At 46.5% G+C, this 20486-nt stretch overlaps 2 protein-coding genes across 4 annotated transcripts in view; one reads left to right on the top strand and one right to left on the bottom strand.

The window, feature by feature from the left end:
* PCED1A (PC-esterase domain containing 1A) overlaps positions 1-17787 on the bottom strand; it is a 31025-nt gene extending 13238 nt beyond the window's left edge. The window contains exons 1-7 of the mRNA XM_058192861.1: positions 17599-17787; positions 14141-14220; positions 11270-11502; positions 9999-10149; positions 3857-4103; positions 826-966; positions 285-464 (exon numbers count right to left, since the gene is read on the bottom strand). Of these exons, the coding sequence (XP_058048844.1) occupies positions 285-464; positions 826-966; positions 3857-4103; positions 9999-10149; positions 11270-11502; positions 14141-14220; positions 17599-17671 (1105 nt within the window). The 5' untranslated portion in view covers positions 17672-17787. The remainder of the gene's footprint in view (positions 1-284; positions 465-825; positions 967-3856; positions 4104-9998; positions 10150-11269; positions 11503-14140; positions 14221-17598) is intronic.
* The window catches only part of NAT8 (N-acetyltransferase 8 (putative)), a 66810-nt gene that overhangs the window by 29389 nt on the left and 16935 nt on the right, over positions 1-20486 (top strand). For 2 of the 3 annotated variants that reach the window (XR_009156283.1, XR_009156285.1), the window contains exon 2: positions 3866-4094. The exons of the other annotated variant lie outside the window; for it this stretch is intronic. The gene's annotated coding sequence lies outside the window, so the exon portion shown is untranslated. The remainder of the gene's footprint in view (positions 1-3865; positions 4095-20486) is intronic. 3 annotated transcript variants of the gene reach the window in all.

The following is a 20486-nucleotide window of genomic DNA, read 5'->3' on the forward strand; positions in this document are numbered from 1 at the left end:
AGGAAAAGAGGTGGAGATGGGGAGAGAGAGAAAGTCAGGAGGAGAGAAGGAAGAAGGAGAGGGATAGAAGGAGGAGAGGGAGAAAAGGGGAGAGAGGAAGAGAGAGAGAAGAAGGAGGGAGGGGAAGCGAAGGACAAAGAGGAAGGGACAAAGAGGAAAAGAGGTGGAGATGGGGAGAGAGAGAAAGTCAGGGAGGGAGAGAAGGAAGAAGGAGAGAGACGGGGAAGGAGAGAGAGGGAACGAGGAAGAGGGAGAGAACACAAACATGTGACATAAGCACTGACCTCTGAACAGGTCCTCTGGGCAAAAGGAGAGGTCTCGGGACTCCTCAAAGCTGGTAAATCCTGAGAAAGAGATCGGTGACCCTCCTTGTTGGTTGGGGACAAGTAAACAGTCATCATAGAAACTGGGGCCTTCTGGGTAACACCTGGCGTCTTTATAACGGTCAGCAAAGGTGTCTTGACCTGTAGGATCAAAGGGGAACCATTCTGGCTTCCTCAACCTCCCTCCGTATCAGGGACACCCGCAATCTGTGCCCCCCCTTCCCCAAAGAAGACCAAGATGAAGGCCACGGCGATGCCAGCAAGAGTCCATCTCTCATGTTGAGCATGACGTCCATCAGAAACGGAAGGAGCTCCGATGGCTACACACTGTGGCAGCCACCTTGACTTTTTTTGACCATGTCCTGCCCACAGGTCTCCTTGGCGTGGACCTTCCCATGCTTACAAGCCAGGCTAGAAGTGCCCCAGATGGATGGTGACCTCCAGCCTGATAGAACCCCACCGCATGGTCTCCTCCCATGACTCTCCAGCCCCAGATACTTACGTTCTTTGTAGAGCTGTCCGGTTGTTGATCTGGGACGTTCCAGGAAGCCATGTTGGGTGTCTTCATTGTCCCTTCTGCAACTTTTGGCGTGTCCTATAATGTCCTTGGGGGCAGGTAGGAGCCCGATGGCCTTTTTTTGTTCTGAAGGAAAGAAAGACTATTCATTGCCTCTGCTTTATTTGAACACAAATTCATCCGTCTCAGATTTAATTTAACTTCAGAATAAGATAAGGTAATGATTTAATAGTTGAACGTGAAATGATGATGCAATGAGAATGAGTTAGCAGGGTTATTTAACTGTTATCACTGAAATATATATTAAGTTGTATATACAAGCGAGGCCCCGTGAGGGCATCCCTCTCGCTGTGTGTACTTCCCTGCTATAGTTGCTGATTAATTGCCTGACTTTGCCTAGTATGTGTATGTATATATTCCTTGTAGATAAACCACTATTTGAAAGACAAAGCTCTGTTTACGGTATTCGCTCCTGGGTTGTCTCGCATAGTCACACTGTGCGCACTCTGACATAAGTGTACCACTATCTTGGTAGAAATGATCAGATGGCAGAATTAGGAATAGCCAAATAGTCATAGATGAGAGAATATATACATATATATCAGGAACAGAGAGAAAAAAAACTATTGAAAGAGTTCAGAAGAAGTTCCAGAGGTGGATGCTAAATGCCGGTCTAACAAGAATTGTGAGGTTCTCCTGCTTGAGCAGGGGGCTGGACTAGAAGACCTCCAAGGTCCCTTCCATCCAACCCATCCCATTCCATCCTATCCTAGACACTAAGACGTTCACAACCCTCTTGGATGCCTCTTTCTCTCTCTTTCCTACAACTTGAAACGGAGCCTGGGAAAGGAGGGATCCTTAGTGCTCTCTGTGTTCAGTGGTTTTCTTCAAAATGTTTCATGACCCAACTAGGTAACATCATCAGTGCTAGAAGGGAGTGGGGTTTGCAGGAAGCACGAGGAGCAGGAGCAGGAGAAGGAGAAAGACAACTGAGTTGTCCTTGGTGTTCTCGGAGCTTGGTAGTTTTCTTGCAGACGTTCCATTACCAAGCTAGGTAACACCATCCATGTTACTACAGTACCATGATGGCGAACCTTTGGCACGTGTACCGAAAGTGACACGCAGAGCCATTTCTCTGGGCACGCGAACCGTTGCGTGTTGCTTTTCCGGGTTCCGTCGCGTCGGCCAGCTGGTCTTGACGTGCGGGGGAGCGGCGGAAAACCCGAAGAGTAGCCGCCTGCCGGGCATGCGCGTGCCGGGAAAATGAATTTCTGCTTTCCTGCATGCGCACTGGCCAGCTGGTCTACGCGTGCGCCTGCGCGCCTGAAACCGGAAGATCAAAAAATTCTTCTGGAGACCAGAAATTCTCCAAAGGGATGGTCGCTGGGTGTCCTTCAATACCCCCCGCCCCCCGGGGGGACGAGGGTAGAAAATGGAGGGATGGTTAATGTACAAGGATGATTGAAGATGTATAATTAATGTAAGGTCGGGGCTGCCCGGCTACCATTTCAGAATGGTGGGAAGGGAGAAAGGAGAAGAGAGAAGGAGGTGTCGTGTCCCACTCCTCCGCTGACGGCCGGGTCAGGGAAATCCGAATCAGGCGTGCCTCTGCAGCTCTGCCAAAGTCCTAGCAAAGTCCTCAGGGCAGGCAGGAGACCAGAAAGTGACTTCAGCAAGATATGTTTAGACTTTGCCTGACTCAGAGAATGCCAGAAAGCAGATCCTTTATATAGGCCATGGGGTGTGGCTCCATGACTCAGCACTTATCCAGGCCTGCCCCTCCCTTCCTTCTGTCGCCGCCGCCTATCAATTCTTCTGACGTGAGGGTCACTCCAGTCTGCAGCTGTTGGTAATTGACCTCCCTCAGGCTCACATGCTGTGGGGGAGGGGGAGGGGTCTAGTTGCTCCGTTTGCCTGGGCATGGAGCCAGAGCTGGGGGCTGGAGGTACTTCTTCCTCCTCAGCCTGTCTGGGCATGGAGCCAGGGCTGGGGCCGGGAGGCATACTAGGACATTCCTCAGCGTTCGGAAGCAGATAAGAAGGCCCCAGCTGCGGTGAAAGCGGGCAAGACACAACAGGAGGTAGGAAAGAGAAGAGGAGAAAGAGGGGATAAGGAGGAGGAAGGGGAAAGAGGAAAGGAAGAAAGAGGGATAGAAGAGGGAGAAGAAAGGAGTAGGGGGGAGGGAGGAGAGGATGTAGATAAGAGGAGTGTCGTGTCCCACCCCCCACTCCGACGAACGAGTCAAGGAAGTCTGTAACAAACTTGGCAACAAAGCCTCTGCAGCTTGCCAAGTTCCTTCGAGGTTTATCAGGGCAGGCAGGAGTCCAAGTTGTGACTTCAGCGATAGGGTCCGATATCAGCAAACTAGATAAGACTTTGCTTGACTCAAGGTTGGAATGCCAAAAGCAGGTCCTTTATATAGGCTGTGGGGTGTGGCTCCATGACTCAGCATTTATCCAGGCCTGCCCCACCCTTCCTTCTGCTGGCTTCGCCTCTCAGATCTCCGGAAGCGAGGGTCCTCCCAATCTCAATTGACTTCAGCTGGATCTGCTGTCAGCATCTGGGAAAGGGAGGGGTCAGAGGGAGTAGGCCCGGGTAATTCCACCACCTGGCGGAATTCCTGCTCTGAAGGCTGAGCCAAAGGAATGCACGCTGTATGAGTGAGGTTTATTGGGCTTCTCCTTTCACTCCTTGAATCCTCTCCGGGCATGGAGCCAGGGCCGGGGGCTGGAGTCATGACAGGCCGTTCATCTTCATTATCAGACTCGGAGTCTGATAAAAGGCCCGGTTGGAGACGGGAGAGGCCCGGCTGAGGAGAGGAGGGAGGACGAGGCACAACAGGGAAGAAGGTTGTGGAAAGTAGAAGAAGGTAGAGAACGGAAGAGAGTCAAAGGAAGGGGGTGGTGACCGGGCAGGTCCGATTAATTGTATATGACTGTACATTAAATATGTTATTGGACATGAATGTAAAAATAAAACTTTTTAAATAATAATAATAATTTTAAAAAAAACTCACCCCCCCAAGGATTCTTCTCTGGGATCACCACGCCCCAGGCGTCGGCCAGATGGGTCAGGAGAAGGTTGGTGATCCGGCGATGGACCACGTTGTTCCAGTGGATGCCGTCCTTGAAGCGGTTCCCCACGTCGAAGCGGAAGTGGAAGTGGAGGTCCACCACGTCAAAGAGATGGAGGGCAGCCAGTGTGGCCCCGTAGAAGTTCCCTTCGATGATGTCCTGGCGGAGCGTCCGGCTCAGGTGCTGTAGCTGGGAGACAGCAGAAAATCAAAACGAAAATCAAAGCAAAATGTCCTCGGCTGGGCAAGCAGAGGGGGTTGGACTATTTATTTATTTATTTATTTTATTAGATTTTTATACCGCCCTTCTCCCGAAGGACTCAGGGAGCCAATATTAAAAAAGCCCACAATGTACACATTTAAAAACAAAACTAAAACAACCATATTACAAATGGCCGAGAATTTAAACAATTTAAAATTTTAAAATTATAAATAGCCCCAATTAAAATTAATAAAACATTTAAAACTCTCAAGCCAGTCCCGCTTGAATAAATAGGTGTGTTTTCAGCTCACGGCGAAAAGTCCGAAGATCAGGCACTTGACATAAACCAGGGGGAAGTTCGTTCCAAAGCGTGGGAGCTCCAACAGAGAAGGCCCTGCCCCTGGGGGCTGCCAGCCGACATTGTTTGGCGGACGGCACCCTGAGAAGGCCCTCTCTGTGTGAGTGTACGGGTCTGGATGGGGAGAAACAGGCTCAAGCTTAATCCCTCCAAGACGGAGTGGCTGTGGATGCCGGCATCCCGATTCAGTCAGCTGCAGCTGCAGCTGACTGTTGGAGGCGAGTTACTGGCCCCAAAGGACAGGGTGCGCAACTTAGGTGTCCTCCTGGATGAACGGCTGTCGTTTGAAGATCATTTGACGGCCGTCTCCAGGAGGGCCTTCCACCAGGTTCGCCTGGTTCGGCAGTTGCGCCCCTTCCTTGATCGGGATGCCTTGTGCACAGTCACTCATGCGCTCGTTACCTCTCGCTTGGATTATTGTAATGCTCTCTACATGGGGCTCCCCTTGAGGTGCACTCGGAGGCTTCAGTTAGTCCAGAATGCAGCTGCGCGGGTGATAGAGGGAGCTACGCGTAGCTCCCATGTAACACCGCTCCTGCGCAGACTGCACTGGCTACCTGTGGCCTTTCGGGTGCACTTTAAGGTTTTGGTTATGACCTTTAAAGCGCTCCATGGCTTAGGACCTGGGTACTTACGGGACCGCCTGCTGTTACCACATGCCTCCCACCGACCCGTACGCTCCCACAGAGAGGGACTTCTCAGGGTGCCGTCCGCCAAGCAATGTCGGCTGGCGGCCCCCAGGGGAAGGTCCTTCTCTGTGGGGGCTCCCACACTCTGGAACGAGCTTCCCCCGGGTTTACGCCAAATACCTGACCTTCGGACCTTCCGTCGCGAACTGAAGACACATCTTTTCATTCGCGCGGGGCTGGCTTGAATTTTATCAATTTTAAATTTTCTATTAATAATTTTAAATGGGGTTTTAGTTTATTATATATTTTAACTTTTTAGGCTAATTATAAAATAAGTTTTTTAATTCGTATTTTAAATTGTATATTGTATTACCTGTTTTTATTTTTGCCTGTACACCGCCCTGAGTCCTTCGGGAGAAGGGCGGTATAAAAATCAAATAAATAATAATAAATAAAAATAAAAATCAGGTAACAGCAGGCGGTCCCGTAAGTACCCGGGCCCTAAGCCATGGAGCGCTTTAAAGGTGGTAACCTAAATCTTAAAGACTAGAAAACCTCCAAGACCCCTTCCAACTCTATATTTGTGCTACGATGGAACGGCAGTTCAGATTGGCGAAACGGAGGTCAGGCGAGAGACTGGGGGCTAAAAGATATGAAGAACATTTGCAGGAATTGGGCATGTTCAAGTTTAATGAAAAGAAGGACTAGGGGTGACATGATAGCGGTCTTCCAATATTTGAGGGGCTTCCACAAAGAGAAAGGGTCCACCTTTTCCCTAAAGGCAGGACAAGAAGCGACAGATGGAAACTCATCAAGGAGAGAAGCAACCTGGAATTAAGGAGAAACTTCCTAACAGTGAGGACAATGAACCAGTGGAACAGCCTGCCACCAGAAGTTGTGGGTGTTCTATCACTGGAGGTTTTTAAGAGGAGTCTAGACAGTCACTTGTCTGAGATGGTATAGGGTCTCCTGCTTGAGCAGCGGGTTGGACTAGAAGACCTCCAAGGTCCCTTCCCCAGCTCTATTATGCTATGCTCTTAAGTTTTAAGAATCCAACGTCATAAGTCAAAAGCTTTGTCACTGTTAGCTCCTAAACTCTGTGCTATCACCAGATCGGAAGGACTAGGAGCAACATGATAGCAGTCTTCCAATATTGGAGGGGCTGCCCCAAAGAAGAGGGAGTCAAGCTAGTCTCCAAAGCACCTGAGGGTAGAACAAGAAACAATGGATGGAAACTAACCAAGGAGAGAAACAACCTGGAATTAAGGAGAAACTTCCTAACAGTGAGGACAATGTGGAACAGCCTGCCACCAGAAATTGTGGGTGCTCCATTACTGGAGGATTTTAAGGAGCCCCTGGACAGCCATTTGTCTGAAATATTATAGGGTCTCCTGCCTGAGCAGGGGGTTGGACTAGAAGACCTTGAAGGTCTCTTCCGACTCTGTTATTCTGTTAAAAACCCAAAAAAGGCACATTGTGAGTCTTCCAAGCAGATCTTTCTTTATCGTGCCTCAACCGGAGGCAGCCGAATCGTTGTTGTGGTCCGCCAGCAGCACGCAGACCTGGCAACGGAGTGTTGTGCCTCGTCCTCCCTCCTCTCCTCAGCCGGGCCCCTCTCGTCTACACCTGGGCCTGTTAACAGACTCGGAGTCTGATAATGAAGATGAACGGCCTGCTCCAGCCCCCGGCCCTGGCCCCATGCCCGGAGAGGATGTCAGGAATGAACAAACAAACCTCACTTCTACAGCGTGTGAGCCGGGAGCCAGCCACGTGCTGGAATTACCGACAGCAGATCCAGCTGAAGAGAATTCACAGTGGGAGGATCCTCGCTTCCGGAGATCTGAGAGGCGACGCCAGCAGAAGGAAGGGAGGGGCTGGCCTGGATAAATGCTGAGTCATGGAGCCACATCCCACAGCCTATATAAAGGACCTGCTTGTGGCATTCCAACCTTGAATCAAGCAAAGTCTCATCTAGTTTGCTGAAGTCACAACTTGGACTCCTGCCTGCCCTGAGAAACCTGGAAGGAATTTGGCAAAGCTACAGAGGCTTCGTGACCACGCTTGATACGGACTTCCTAGACCCGGTCGTCAGAGGGGGAGGGGGACATGACACGGAGTCAGACAGTGAGGAGGCTAGGGAGGACAATGGGCCAGTCCTGGAGTCAGGAGAAGGCCCGGATAAGGGCTCTGCGTCGGAGGCAGAGATGGGGCCAGGGCCATCTGGGAGCGATGCGCAGACTCTGGAGCCTCCAGAGGCGGACAGCAGAGAGGCAGAGGAACAGGAGGAGCCTGTTCCTAGTGCATGCATGCGAAGAGCTGCCAGAAGGCAAGATCAGCTGAAGAAAAAAGGGCAACTCAGGAGTAAGGCCAGGAGATGATTGGCCCCTCCCATAAGGCTTAAAAGAGCAGCAACGAGCCGTTGGGTTCTCTGTAGAAAAGCAACCTTGATTCCATTGCTTCTTGTCAGCGTCTCTTGAACTTTGTGGGGGGTTTGCCAAGAAAAGCCTTTGGCAGGTTGCCAAATACATCAAAGGTTGGTGATAAGGCCTACGGACTGTTTATGAAGAATTTTGTTTTGGACGAAGCTGAGAATGAATTAATTCTCAGCTGTTTTAATAAAATAAGTTTGTTGAGGACTGAATTGTGTTTAGTAATCACTACTCGGGCCTCGGTCACAACAATCGTGAGAGACTAAAGCGAACTACAGTACTTGCGTCATTCAAGAGATACAGGTCGTCCTTGACTTACGACAGTTCACTGAGGCACCAATGTTACGACGGCACTAAAAAAAAGTGACTTAGGACCCATTTTCACCCTTGCGACCATTGCAGCTGTCCTGTGGTCACGTGATCGCCATTCAGAAGCTCGGCAAGTGATTCATACTTATGACTTATGGCTTAGGACCGGGTTATCTATGAGACCGCCTTCCATTGAGGACCTGTATACTGCACGAATCAAGAAGAGGGCCATGAAAATATTTACAGATCCCTCGCATCCTGGACATAAACTGTTTCAACTCCTACCCTCAAAATGACGCTATAGAGCACTGCACACCAGAACAACTAGACACAAGAACAGTTTTTTCCCGAAGGCCATCACTCTGCTAAACAAATAATTCCCTCAACACTGTCAAACTATTTACTGAATCTGCACTACCATTAATCTTCTCATAGTTCCCATCACCAATCTCTTTCCATTTATGACTGTATGACTATAACTTGTTGCTGGCAATCCTTATGATTTATATTGATTTTTTTTTTTTGTTTACATTTATACCCCGCCCTTCTCCGAAGACTCAGGGCGGCTTACAGTGTATAAGGCAATATTGACCATCAATTGTGTTGTAAATGTTGTACCTTGATGAACGTATCTTTTCTTTTATGTACACTGAGAGCATATGCACCAAGACAAATTCCTTGTGTGTCCAATCACACTTGGCCAATAAATTCTATTCTATTCTATTCTATTCTATTCTATTCTATTCTATTCTATTCTATTCTATTCTATTCTGCCACCGACAGCCTCCCAACGACCTGTGCGCTCCCACAGAGTGGGCCTGCTCCGGGTGCCATCATCCAAACAATGTCGGTTGGTGGCCCCCAGGGGGAGAGCCTTCTTCGTGGCAGCACCGGCCCTTTGGAACGAGTTACCTCCGGGGTTACGCCAACTCCCCGACCTCCGAACACTTCAAGCGGGAATTGAAGACTCTACTATTTAATCGTGCGGGACTAGCCTAAGTGTGTGTTTTAATTAATTTAATTATAATTTTAAATTTTAAAGGGTTTTGTATCGGTCTATGACCGTTTTAGCTAATTAGGCCTATTAAATATTTCGTTTTAAATTCGTTTTAAAATCTGTTATTTATACTTCTGTATATTCTGTGTTTTTAACGTGGCTGTAAACCGCCCTGAGTCCTTCGGGAGAAGGGCGGTATAGAAATTCAATTATAAATAAATAAATAAATAAATAAATAAATAAATAAATAAATAAATAAATAAATAAATAAATAAATAAATAAATAAATAAATAAATAAATGACGGTGGCAGTGTCCCAGGGATCCCCTTTGGCGACCTTTTAGAATAGAATAGAATAGAATTTTTTTATTGGCCAAGTGTGATTGGACACACAAGGAATTTGTCTTGGTGCATATGCTCTCAGTGTACATAAAAGAAAAGATACCTTCATCAAGAATCATATGGTACAACACTTAATGATAGGAATAGAATAGAATAGAATAGAATAGAATAGAATAGAATAGAATAGAATAGAATAGAATAGAATTTTTATTGGCCAAGTGTGATTGGACACACAAGGAATTTGTCTTGGTGCAGATGCTCTCAGTGTACATAAAAGAAAAGATACCTTCATCAAGAATCATATGGTACAACACTTAATGATAGGAATAGAATAGAATAGAATAGAATAGAATAGAATAGAATAGAATAGAATAGAATAGAATAGAATAGAATAGAATAGAATAGAATAGAATAGAATTTTTATTGGCCAAGTGTGATTGGACACACAAGGAATTTGTCTTGGTGCATATGCTCTCAGTGTACATAAAAGAAAAGATACCTCCATCAAGGTACAACATTTACAACACAATTGATGGTCAATATATCAATATAAATCATAAGGACTGCCAGCAACAAGTTATAGTCATACAGTCATAAATGGAAAGAGATTGGTGACGAGATTTTGACGAGCAAAGTCAATGGGGAAGCCTGATCACTTAACAACCAGGTTACTAACGGTTGCAGAAAACCCTAAGGAGCAACTGGAACAAACCATGATCCCAGAACACATACACACACACACACAAATGCTGATGTCCACCATTCAGACAACACCTCGAAGACAAGAACCAGACTGGGGGATTTATTATCTACTCCTACCTCTGGTATAAGGAAGCCACCTTTGATCCTGGGGCCTAAAGGCATGGTCATGTTCCAGATGACCAAGCAGGAAGATGAGAGTTCAGCATCCAACTTGTTGAAGGCTATCTCCAAGTTCTTGCGGTATTCCATGATGGAAGACGAGCCGTATCTGCTCAGGGAGAAAGAAACCAAAAAAAAACACCACACCCCAGGATCTATTGATTACCAAGGGACTCCAACCTTTATACCAAGGGTGAAAATGCTCCCGGTTCAGACCGGATCGCCCGATCCGGTAGCGATGGCAGCGGGTGGTTCGGAGAAGCGGTAGCAAAAATCCCTGCCCCCCCCCCGCCATGCCCAGCTGAGCCGCGCAATCATCAGAGGGTGTGTTTTTTTAACTTTTAAAAGCATTTTTTTCTTCGCCCGAAAAAATGCTTTTAAAAGTTAAAAAAAAACACCCTCTGATGATCGCTCGGCTCAGCTGGGATCGTCAGAACCCTTTAAAAGCATTTTTTTCTACAACCTCTTCAGCCGAAGAGGCGGTAGAAAAAATGCTTTTAAAAGGCTCCTCTGACGATCCCAGCTGAGTTGCCTGGTCGTCAGAGGCTTTTCTTTTCTTTTAAAAGCTTTTTTTTTTTTTGGCTTTAAAAGAAAAAAAGCCTCTGATGATCAGGCAACTCAACTGGGATCGTCGGAGGAGCCTTTTAAAAGCATTTTTTCTACCGCCTCTTCAGCCTTGCTTTTAAAAGTAAAAAAAAAAAAAAAAGTTGGCCATGCCCACCCAGTCACATTACCCACCACCACCAAGCCACGCCCACAGAAGCGGTAGTAATAAATTTTACATTTCACCCCTGCTTTATACCTCTCTATAAATAAACTTTACTCTAGAAAGTACCGGTCTATATAGATTTCGTAAGGCCGCACTTGGAATGCTCCATCCAGTTTTGCTGGCCACGTTATATAAAGATGTGGAAGCTCTAGAAAGAGTGCAGAGAACCAGATCAAAGATACAGTCGGGGCCAATAATTGTGGAAACCTTTTGGGAAAAGTGTATTTTTGAGGTTTGATGGCTAATACCACCACTTTTCTTTTTTTTTTTTTTTTGGAGTTTCAAGAGAATCCTATTCCACTGCTGGAATTGCCTAGGAATAGCCCAGATCTTCACCCAGTTAAAAATCTATGGAGAAACTTGTTAGTCAGAAGCGACCCAGCAATAAAACCCAGTTAATAGAAGCCAAGATCATCATCATCAAATGGTTTTGACACCTACGCAAGAGACAATACACTACCTGGAAACATCCCAAACACAAGAATTGAGGATCAAAACGTCTGGCTGAGGGCCAGCCCGGAAATCATCCAGGATGCTTTCAAAATATTCCGAGTAGATCCGTGTCAGGAAGTAGAAGCGGATAAGGTGATAATGGGTGCGATATTGGCGCACTTCCCGATAACGGATTCCGTTGTGTAGGCCGTCTAGCATGCCGCCTTCAATTAAGAGGTCGTTTTCAAAACTGAATTCCCCCTGGAGAGAGAGAGACAGAGAGAGAGAAGGATGAATAGAATAGAATAGAATAGAATAGAATAGAATAGAATAGAATAGAATAGAATAGAATAGAATAGAATAGAATAGAATTTTTTATTGGCCAAGTGTGATTGGACACACAAGGAATTTGTCTTGGTGCATATGCTCTCAGTGTACATAAAAGAAAAGATACGATGGAGAGAGAGAGAGAGAGAGAAGGATGGAGACAAAAAGAGAGAGAGAGAAAAGAATGGAGACAGAAAGAGAGAGAGAGAGAGAACGATGGGGAGAGAAAGAGAGAGAGAGAAGGATGGAGACAGAAAAAGAGAGAGAGAGAGAGAGAGGGAAAAGGATGGAGATAGAAAAAGAGAGAGAGAAAAGAATGGAGACAGAAAGAGAGTGAGAGAGAGAGATCGATGGGGAGAGAGAGAGAGAGAGAGAGAAGAATGGAGACAGAAAGAGAGAGAGAGAGAGGAAAAGGATGGAGATAGAAAGAGAGAGAGAGAAGAATGGAGACAGAAAGAGAGTGAGAGACAGAGAGAAGGATGGAGAGAGAGACAGAGACAGAGACAGAGAGAAAGAGAGAGAAGGATGGAGACAGAAAGAGAGAGAGAGAGAGAGAGAAGGATGGGGAGAGAGAGAGAAGGATGGGGAGAGGGAGAGAAAGAGAGAGGATGGAAAGAGAGAGAAAGAGAGAAAGAGAAAGAGAGAGAGAAAATTATACAGTCCTCGACTTACAACCCACAATTCAACCCCAGAATTTCCGTTGCTAAGTCAGACATTTGTTCAGTGAAATTTCGTCCCGTTTTACGACCTTTCTGGCCACGGCTGTTAAGTGAATCACAGCCGTCGCTGAGTGGTAAAGTGAGTCTAATTTTCCCACAGTTGGAAGATCTCAAAAGGGCATTGCGTGACCCCAGGGATACTGCAGTTTTGATTCATTTTACGACTTTTCATGCCACGGTTGTTCCCTGCGGGTGTTACGATCACGGTCGTAAAGTGAATCCGGCTTCCCAAACTGAGTTGGCTTGTCAGAAGGTCACAAAAGGGGCCTGTGTGACCCCCAGGGATACCGCGGCCATCATAAAGATGACTCGGTTGCCAAGCGTTCAAATTCTGCTCACGCGACCCTGAGAATGCTGCAACGGTCGTAAGTGTGAAAAACGGTCGTAAGTCCCATAACTGCCGTTCTAACATCGAATGGCCACTCAGTGAACTGTTGTAAGACGAGGTCTGCGTGTATAAGCTCCAGATATACTACAGGTATGCCTCCACTTACAGCCACAATGGAGCCTAACCCGAGGACTTCCTGTAGACCAGTCTACGTTCTCACTGAGTGAAAGCTTGCAATGGAGGCACGAAGGAAGGATACTGCAGGCAGTTTTTGATAACTCCTTCTCTTCCAAAATACCCCAAAATTAAGACCACACCTAGAGTCCTGCATCCAGTTTTGGTCGCCACACCATAAAAAAGATGTTGAGACTCTAGAAAGAGTGCAGAGAAGAGCAACCAGGATGATTAAGGCACTGGAGGCTCAAACATACAAAGAAAGGTTGCAGGAACTGGGCCTGGCTAGTCTAGGGAACAGAAGGACCAGGGGAGACAGGAGAGCATCTTCCAATATTTGAGGGGCTGCCACAGAGAGTGGGGAGGTGGTCAACCTATTCTCCAAAGCACCTGAAAGCCAGAGAAGGAACAATGGATGGAAACTGACCAAGGAGAGATTCAACCTAGAAATAAGGAAGAATTTCCTGATGGTGAGAACCATCAATCAATGGAACAGGAGTTGCCTTCGGAAGTTGTGGGAGCTTCATCTCTGGAGGCTTTCAAGACGAGACTGGACTGCCCTCTGTTAGAAATGATATAGGGTCTCCTGCTTGGGTGGGTGGGGGGGTTAGACTAGATGACCTACAAGGTCCCTTCCAACTCTGTTCATCTGTAAAGGATGTTGAGACTCTAGAAAGAGCGCAGAGAAGAGCAACCAAGATGATTAGGGGACTGGAGGATGAAAGGTACGATGAATGGTTGCAGGAACTGGGCCTGGCTAGTCTAGGGAAGAGAAGGACCAGGGGAGACAGGAGAGCATCTTCCAATATTTGAGGGGCTGCCACAGAGAGGAGGAAGGGGGTCAAGCTATTCTCCAAAGCACCTGAAAGCCAGAGAAGGAACAATGGATGGAAACTGATCAAGGAGAGATTCAACCTAGATATAAGGAGGAATTTCCTGATGGTGAAAACCATCAATCAATGGAACAGGAGTTGCCTTCAGAAGTTGTGGGAGCTTCATCTCTGGAGGCTTTCAAGAAGAGACTGGACTGCCTTCTGTCAGAAATGGTGAAGGGTCTCCTGCTTGGGCAGGGAGTTGGACTAGATGACCTCCAAGGTCCCTTCCAAGTCTGTTATTCCGCTATTATTCTGTTATTCAGAAATTGCGGGAGCTTCATCGCTGGAGGCTTTCAAGAAGAGACCGGACTGCCCTCTGTCAAAAACAATGTAGGGTCTCCTGCTTGGGTTGGAGGATTAGACTAGATGACCTCCAAGGTCCCTTCCAACTCTGTTAATCTGTATCTGTACCCCCACCCCCACCCCACCCCAAAACAGCTGTTTACCTGCTCCAGACGACCTCAGTGGCCAATTACCTTAGACTTCATTTGGGACGAAGTGAGTAAGGAATCACTCTGGAGCAACTGAATGAGGTCCTTGTAGACCGAACGCTGAACTGCAGGGAGAGGAAGAGAGAGAAGGGAATTGAAGCTCGCCCTCCAGTTATGACGGGCAGGGAACCTGCCTGTCGTGTCCCACTCCTCCTCTGACGGCCGGGTCGGGGAGTCTGTATCAAGCGTGGCCACGAAGCCTCTGCAGCTCTGCCAAAGTCCTGTCAGAGTTCTCAAGGCAGGCAGGAGACCAGGAAGTGACTTCAGCAATCCAAATTAGACTTTGCCTGACTCAAGGAATGCCAGAAAGCAGATCCTTTATATAGGCCATGGGGTGTGTCTCCATGACTCAGCACTTATCCAGGCCTGCCCCTCCCTTCCTTTTGCTGACGTCGCCTCTCCATTCTCTGGAAGCGGGGATCTGTCCACCCTCCAGCTGCCGGCAATTCCAGCTCATGACTGGCTTCATGCTCCTCATGTTCACATGCTGTGTGGGAGGGGTTTATTTGCTCGGTCTGTCCGGGCATGGTGCCAGGACTGGGGGCTGGAGGCATGCCAGGCCATTCGTCTTCATTATCAGTCTCTGGCTGAGATAACAGGAGATGAGAGGGGCCCGGCTGCGGAGAGGGGGGCGGACGAGGCACAACACTGCCCATTCACAACAGCCCTTAGACCTGTCTCAAAGGTGCTTTTTCAACAGGGAACTGGACCTTCTGTTTTTTCTTTTGAAGACCTTTCGCTTCTCCTCCAAGAAGCTTCTTCAGCTCGGACTGGCTGGTGGGGAAGTCAGAGCAGAAGAAGCTTTTTGGAGGAGAAACGAAATGCCTTCAAAAAAAAAAAACCCAGAAAGTCAAGTTGCCTCTTGGAAAAAAAGCCAGCTTTGGGACAACCAAAGGGCCTCTGGTGGCTCAGACTGGTAAGACAGTCTGTTATTAACAGCAGCTGCCTGCAATTACTGCAGGTTCAAGCCCCACCAGGCCCAAGGTTGACTCAGCCTTCCATCCTTTATAAGGTAGGTAAAATGAGGACCCAGATTGTTGGGGGCAATAAAAGTTGACTTTGTATATAAATATACAAATAGGATGAAGACTATTGCTAACATAGTGTAAGCCGCCCTGAGTCTTCGGAGAAGGGCGGGATATAAATGCAAATTAAAAAAAAAAACAGGACTTGGAGAATCTCCATAGACATTTAGCCCTTAGACTTATACGCGGCTTCACAATTGCTTCACAGCCCTCTCTCAGCGGTTTGTAGAGTCAGCCTCTTTCCCCCGACAATCTGGGTCCTCATTTTACCCACCTCAGAAGGATGGAAGGCCGGGTTAACCTGGAGCCGGTCAGGATCGAACTCCTGGCCGTCGGCAGAGTCAGCCTGCAATGCTGCATTCTAACCTGGCCTGATTTTTTAAATTTTTCAATTTTAAATTTTTTCAATTTTAAATTTTATTGGGTATTTTATATGGTCAATTGGACGGTTTTAATTTCGGCCTTTCTTGATTAAGTTTTTTAATTGTTATTTTAGTGTGTATATTAATTGTTTTAATGTAGGCTGTACACCGCCCTGAGTCCTTCAGGAGAAGGGCGGTATAAGTTTAATTAAATAAATAAATAAATAAATAAATAAATAAATAACCAATGGGTCACCATGATGGGCAGAGAGAGGAAGAGGGAGAGGGAAATACAATAGAATGAAAGAGAATGGAATGGGAATGGGAATAGAAAGGAGGGGTAGAGTAGAGTAGAAAAGAGCAGAGCAGAGTAGAATAGAGTAGAATAATGGAATAGAACAGAGGTCTCCAACCTTGGCAACTTTAAGAATTGTGGACTTCAACTCCCAGAATTCCTCAGCCAGCTTTGCTGGGAATTCTGGGAGTTGAAGGCCACAAGTCTTAAATTGCCAAGGTTGGAGATCTCTGGAATAGAATACTATATAAAGTAGCTAGCTAGCTAGCTAGCTAGCTAGCTAGCTAGATAGATAGATAGATAGATAGATAGATAAGAGGAGGAATAGATGATAGATGACTGACAGAATAGCTAGCTAACTAGATAGATAGATAGATAGATAGATAGATAGATAGATAGCTAGATAGCTAGATAGCTAGATAGCTAGATAGCTAGATAGCTAGATATGGAGAATGGAATGGAATGGAATTGGGAATTTAGAATGAGATGGGATGGGATAGAAGAGAATGATATTGTATACAGTAGCTAGCTAGCTAAGTAGAAAAATACAGTACATGATTAAATAGATAGATAGATAGATAAGGAGGAATAGATAGATAGATAGATAGATAGATAGATAGATAGATAGATAGATAGATAGATAGATAGATAGATAAGAGGAGGAATAGATGATAGATGACTGACAGAATAGCTAGCTAACTAGATAGATAGATAGATAGATAGATAGATAGATAGATAGATAGATAGATAGATAGATAGATAGATAGATATGGAGAATGGAATGGAATGGAATTGGGAATTTAGAATGGGATGGGATAGAAGAGAATGATATTGTATACAGTAAATAGCTAGCTAAGTAGAAAAATACAGTACATGATTAAATAGATAGATAAGGAGGAATAGATAGATAGATAGATAGATAGATAGATAGATAGATAGATAGATAGATAGATAGATAGATAGATAGATAGATGATAGCAATAGCAGACTTAGAGGAAGCAAACCAGATGCTCAGAGTTGTAATATCAGAGTGAGATGGACAATATTTGATCTCCGTGACACTGTGCGAGCTCACCGTGAGATCACAACTCCCAGCCTTTTATTCAGAGACCCCAAACTTGGCCACTTTAAGACTGACCGTAGCTGAGAATTCTGGGAGTTGATGACTCACAACACCAGACATTGTCCGGCTTGAATTAAAAAGCCAGGTTCTCCAAAATTGGCCCCTTTTTAAGGCTTGTGGACTTCGACTTCCAGAATTCCTCTGGGCCAGCACAGGAGTCGAAGTCCACAAGTCTTAAAAGGGGCCAATTTTGGAGACTCGCGATTTTAATCCATGAAAGATTGCAGGAAGAGGGTTGGACTAAAAGACCTCCAATGGTCCCTTTGCAGCTCTTTGATTCTCTATGATGTCCACACTCCTGGAAGAAGTCAGAACAAGGAAGGTCCATGCCTTTTCTTCCTTCTTCTCCAGCAGAAAGCCGATGCAGCTGCTTCCACCAACAGAGTTCAACTCTTAAACACCCATCCTGCCTTAAACATCTCCCCCCATCACTCCAGACATATTTGACCCCTGGTTTCCCCATCTGATGCTGCTGGACCCGAATGACTCACAAACCCATAATGAGCAACTAGCTCCTTTGGCATGGCTGTGACGGAAGCTGCAGTCCAAGATACTGATAGGCACCAGGTTGGGGAAAGCTAACTCTGATGCCTTCAAGGAGAAAGCTGGTAGCTCTTCCCTCCGAAGTCTGCACTCACTCGAGTCCCCTAAGATGACCACAAACTTGTTGTGTAGCAGCTGACGGACCTCCATGGAATTCAAGCGGAGCATCTCGGAGGAATGACGTGGTTCCCGGCACTCGGGGAATTCAGGATCTGCAAGAGAAAACACCCCGTTCTCAAGGGTTTGTCCCCAAATCCCACAGCTGGTTTTCTTCCTCAGCCACAACGAGATCCTTCTCTGTGGGGGCTCCTACCCTCTGGAACGAACTTCCCCCTGGTTTACGCCAAATATCTGACCTTCGGACCTTTCACCGCGAATTGAAAACGTATTTATTTATTCGCGCGGGGCTGGCTTAAATTTTGTTGTATTTTAAATTTATATTTTATATTTCTAAATTTTATATGAATTTTAAGGGGTTTTTAGAATTTTAAATGTTTAAATGTTTTAAATGTTTTAAAGTTTCGGCCAAATTGTATAATAAGTTTTTTAATTTTGTTTTAATTGTATATTGTATTGTTTTTGGGTTTTTATTTTGGCTGTACACCGCCCCGAGTCCTTCGGGAGAAGGGCGGTATAGAAATCTAATAAATAATAATAATAATAATAATAACACAAATTCTCATCGGTTGAAGAACCGACAAAAGATCTCAGAAGGTGACAGCTTTGCTATAGAATAGAATAGAATAGAATAGAATAGAATAGAATAGAATAGAATAGAATAGAATAGAATAGAATAGAATAGAATAGGATAGGATAGGATAGGATAGGATAGGATAGGATAGGATAGGATAGAATAGAATAGAATAGAATAGAATAGAATAGAATAGAATAGAATAGAACAGAACAGAACAAAAATAAGGACTAGAGTAGAATAGAATAGAATAGAATAGAATAGAACAAAAATAAGGACTAGAGTAGAGTAGAGTAGAGTAGAGTAGGATAGAATAGAATAGAATAGAATAGAATAGAATAGAATAGAATAGAATAGAAATAAGAATGAAAGAATAGAATAGAATAGAATAGAATAGAATAGAATAGAATAGAATAGAATAGAATTTTATTGGCCAAGTGTGATTGGACACACAAGGAATTTGTCTTGGTGCATATGCTCTCAGTGTACATAAAAGAAAAGATACCTCCATCAAGATACAACATTTACAACAAAAATGATGGTCACAGGGTACAATTTAACACTTAATGATACAACACTAAGAGTCTCCTGCTTGAGCAGTGGGTTGGACTAGAAGAGGTCTCCAACCTTGGTCCCTTTAAGACTTGTGGACTTCAACTCCCGGAGTCCCTCAGCCAGCAAAGCTGGCTGAGGAACTCCGGGAGTTGAAGTCCACAAGTCTTAAAGGGACCAAGGTTGGAGACCCCTGGACTAGAAGACCTCCAAGGTCCCTTCCAGCTCTATTCTGATTGAGTGACTGATTGATTTGGTCTAGGGCAGGTATCAGCAATCTGCGGCTCCAGAGCTGCATGTGGCTCTTTGGGCCCTCTGCTGTGGCTCCCTGTCGGGTGATCCCACCACTGGCTGACTGGCTCTGCCCCTCGTCCTCCCCTCCCAGGCACCTGAGAAGGTAAGGGCAATGGCGGATGGAAAAGCAACCAGGGCAGAGACCGAGAGATGCAGAGAGAGGGGGGGAGAGAGGGAGGGAGGGGGTGGTTCTGTGAAAAGGGTTTTGTGGTTCGCGGTGTTTTTTAACAACCGGTTTTCTGCCCTAATGACCGGCTGTGTAGGCGTGGCTAGGGGGTAGGCGTGGCTGGGTAGGCGTGGCTAGGTGTCATGTGACTGGTGGAAGGGAGTGACGTCGAGTTGGCCACGCCCACCCAGGTTTTGTGGCTCCCGGTGTTTCCTTTTCTGTGGAAAACGGGCCCAAATGGCTCTTTGAGTGTTTTAAGGTTGCCGACCCCTAGACTCCTAAGGTCCGCAAGAACGTTTTGGTGGTCCGCAGAAGAACTATTTGCATTTTCGAAATATTGCACTAAATCGGGGGTCCTCAAACTACGGCCCCTGGGACGGAGACGTGCAATGAACGTTTGTGTTGCTGCAGAGAGTCTCCCCCTTCGTGGGTCGGAGGGGGGCAGAAATTACAATTTGGGATCTGCTTCAGCCTCCTGGTGTGGGGCTTTGGCCGAAGGCTGGAGGGAAGCACCACTGGTGTTGAAGAGCCAGGGGGCCTCGTTCCAGTGGGATTGCATCCGAGGTGGGTTTCTGGCCAGTTCTGGAGAACCGGCAGCGGAAATTTTGAGTAGTTCGGAGAACCGGGAGTAAAAATTCTGACTGGCCCCGCCCCCATCTCTTCTCTGCCTCCCAAGTCCCAGCTGATTGGGAGGAAATGGGGATTTTGCAGCATCCTTCCCCTGGAGTGGGGAGGGAATGAGGATTTTACAGTAATCTTCCCCTGGAGTGGGGAGGGAATGAGGATTTTACAGTATCTTTCCCCTGGAGTGGGGAGGGAATGGGAATTTTACAATATCTTTCCCCTGGAGTGGGGAGGGAATGGGGATTTTACAGTAACCTTCCCCTGGAGTGGGGAGGAAATGGGGATTTTGCAGCATCCTTCCCCTGGAGTGGGGAGGGAATGGGAATTTTACAGTATCTTTCCCCTGGAGTGGGGAGGGAATGAGGATTTTACAGTAACCTTCCCCTGGAGTGGGGTGGGAATGGGGATTTTGCAGCATCCTTCCCCTGGAGGGGGGTTGGAATGGAGATTTGGCAGTATGTGCATGCCCACCAGGCCATGCCACACCCACCAAGCCACACCCACAGAACCGGTAGTAACAAATTTTGAAACCCACCACTGGGCTGCCTGACGGCCTGGAACTGGCTGACCATCTCAGCCCACTGACCCTCCAGGCGCCGGTAACCTGGCCTTGCACTCCCGCAGGTCTTCCCTCTGCTTGGAAAGCCTATGCTCCT

Source organism: Ahaetulla prasina, chromosome 8, assembly GCF_028640845.1.
Source record: "Ahaetulla prasina isolate Xishuangbanna chromosome 8, ASM2864084v1, whole genome shotgun sequence".
Classification (NCBI taxonomy): Eukaryota; Metazoa; Chordata; class Lepidosauria; order Squamata; family Colubridae; genus Ahaetulla; species Ahaetulla prasina.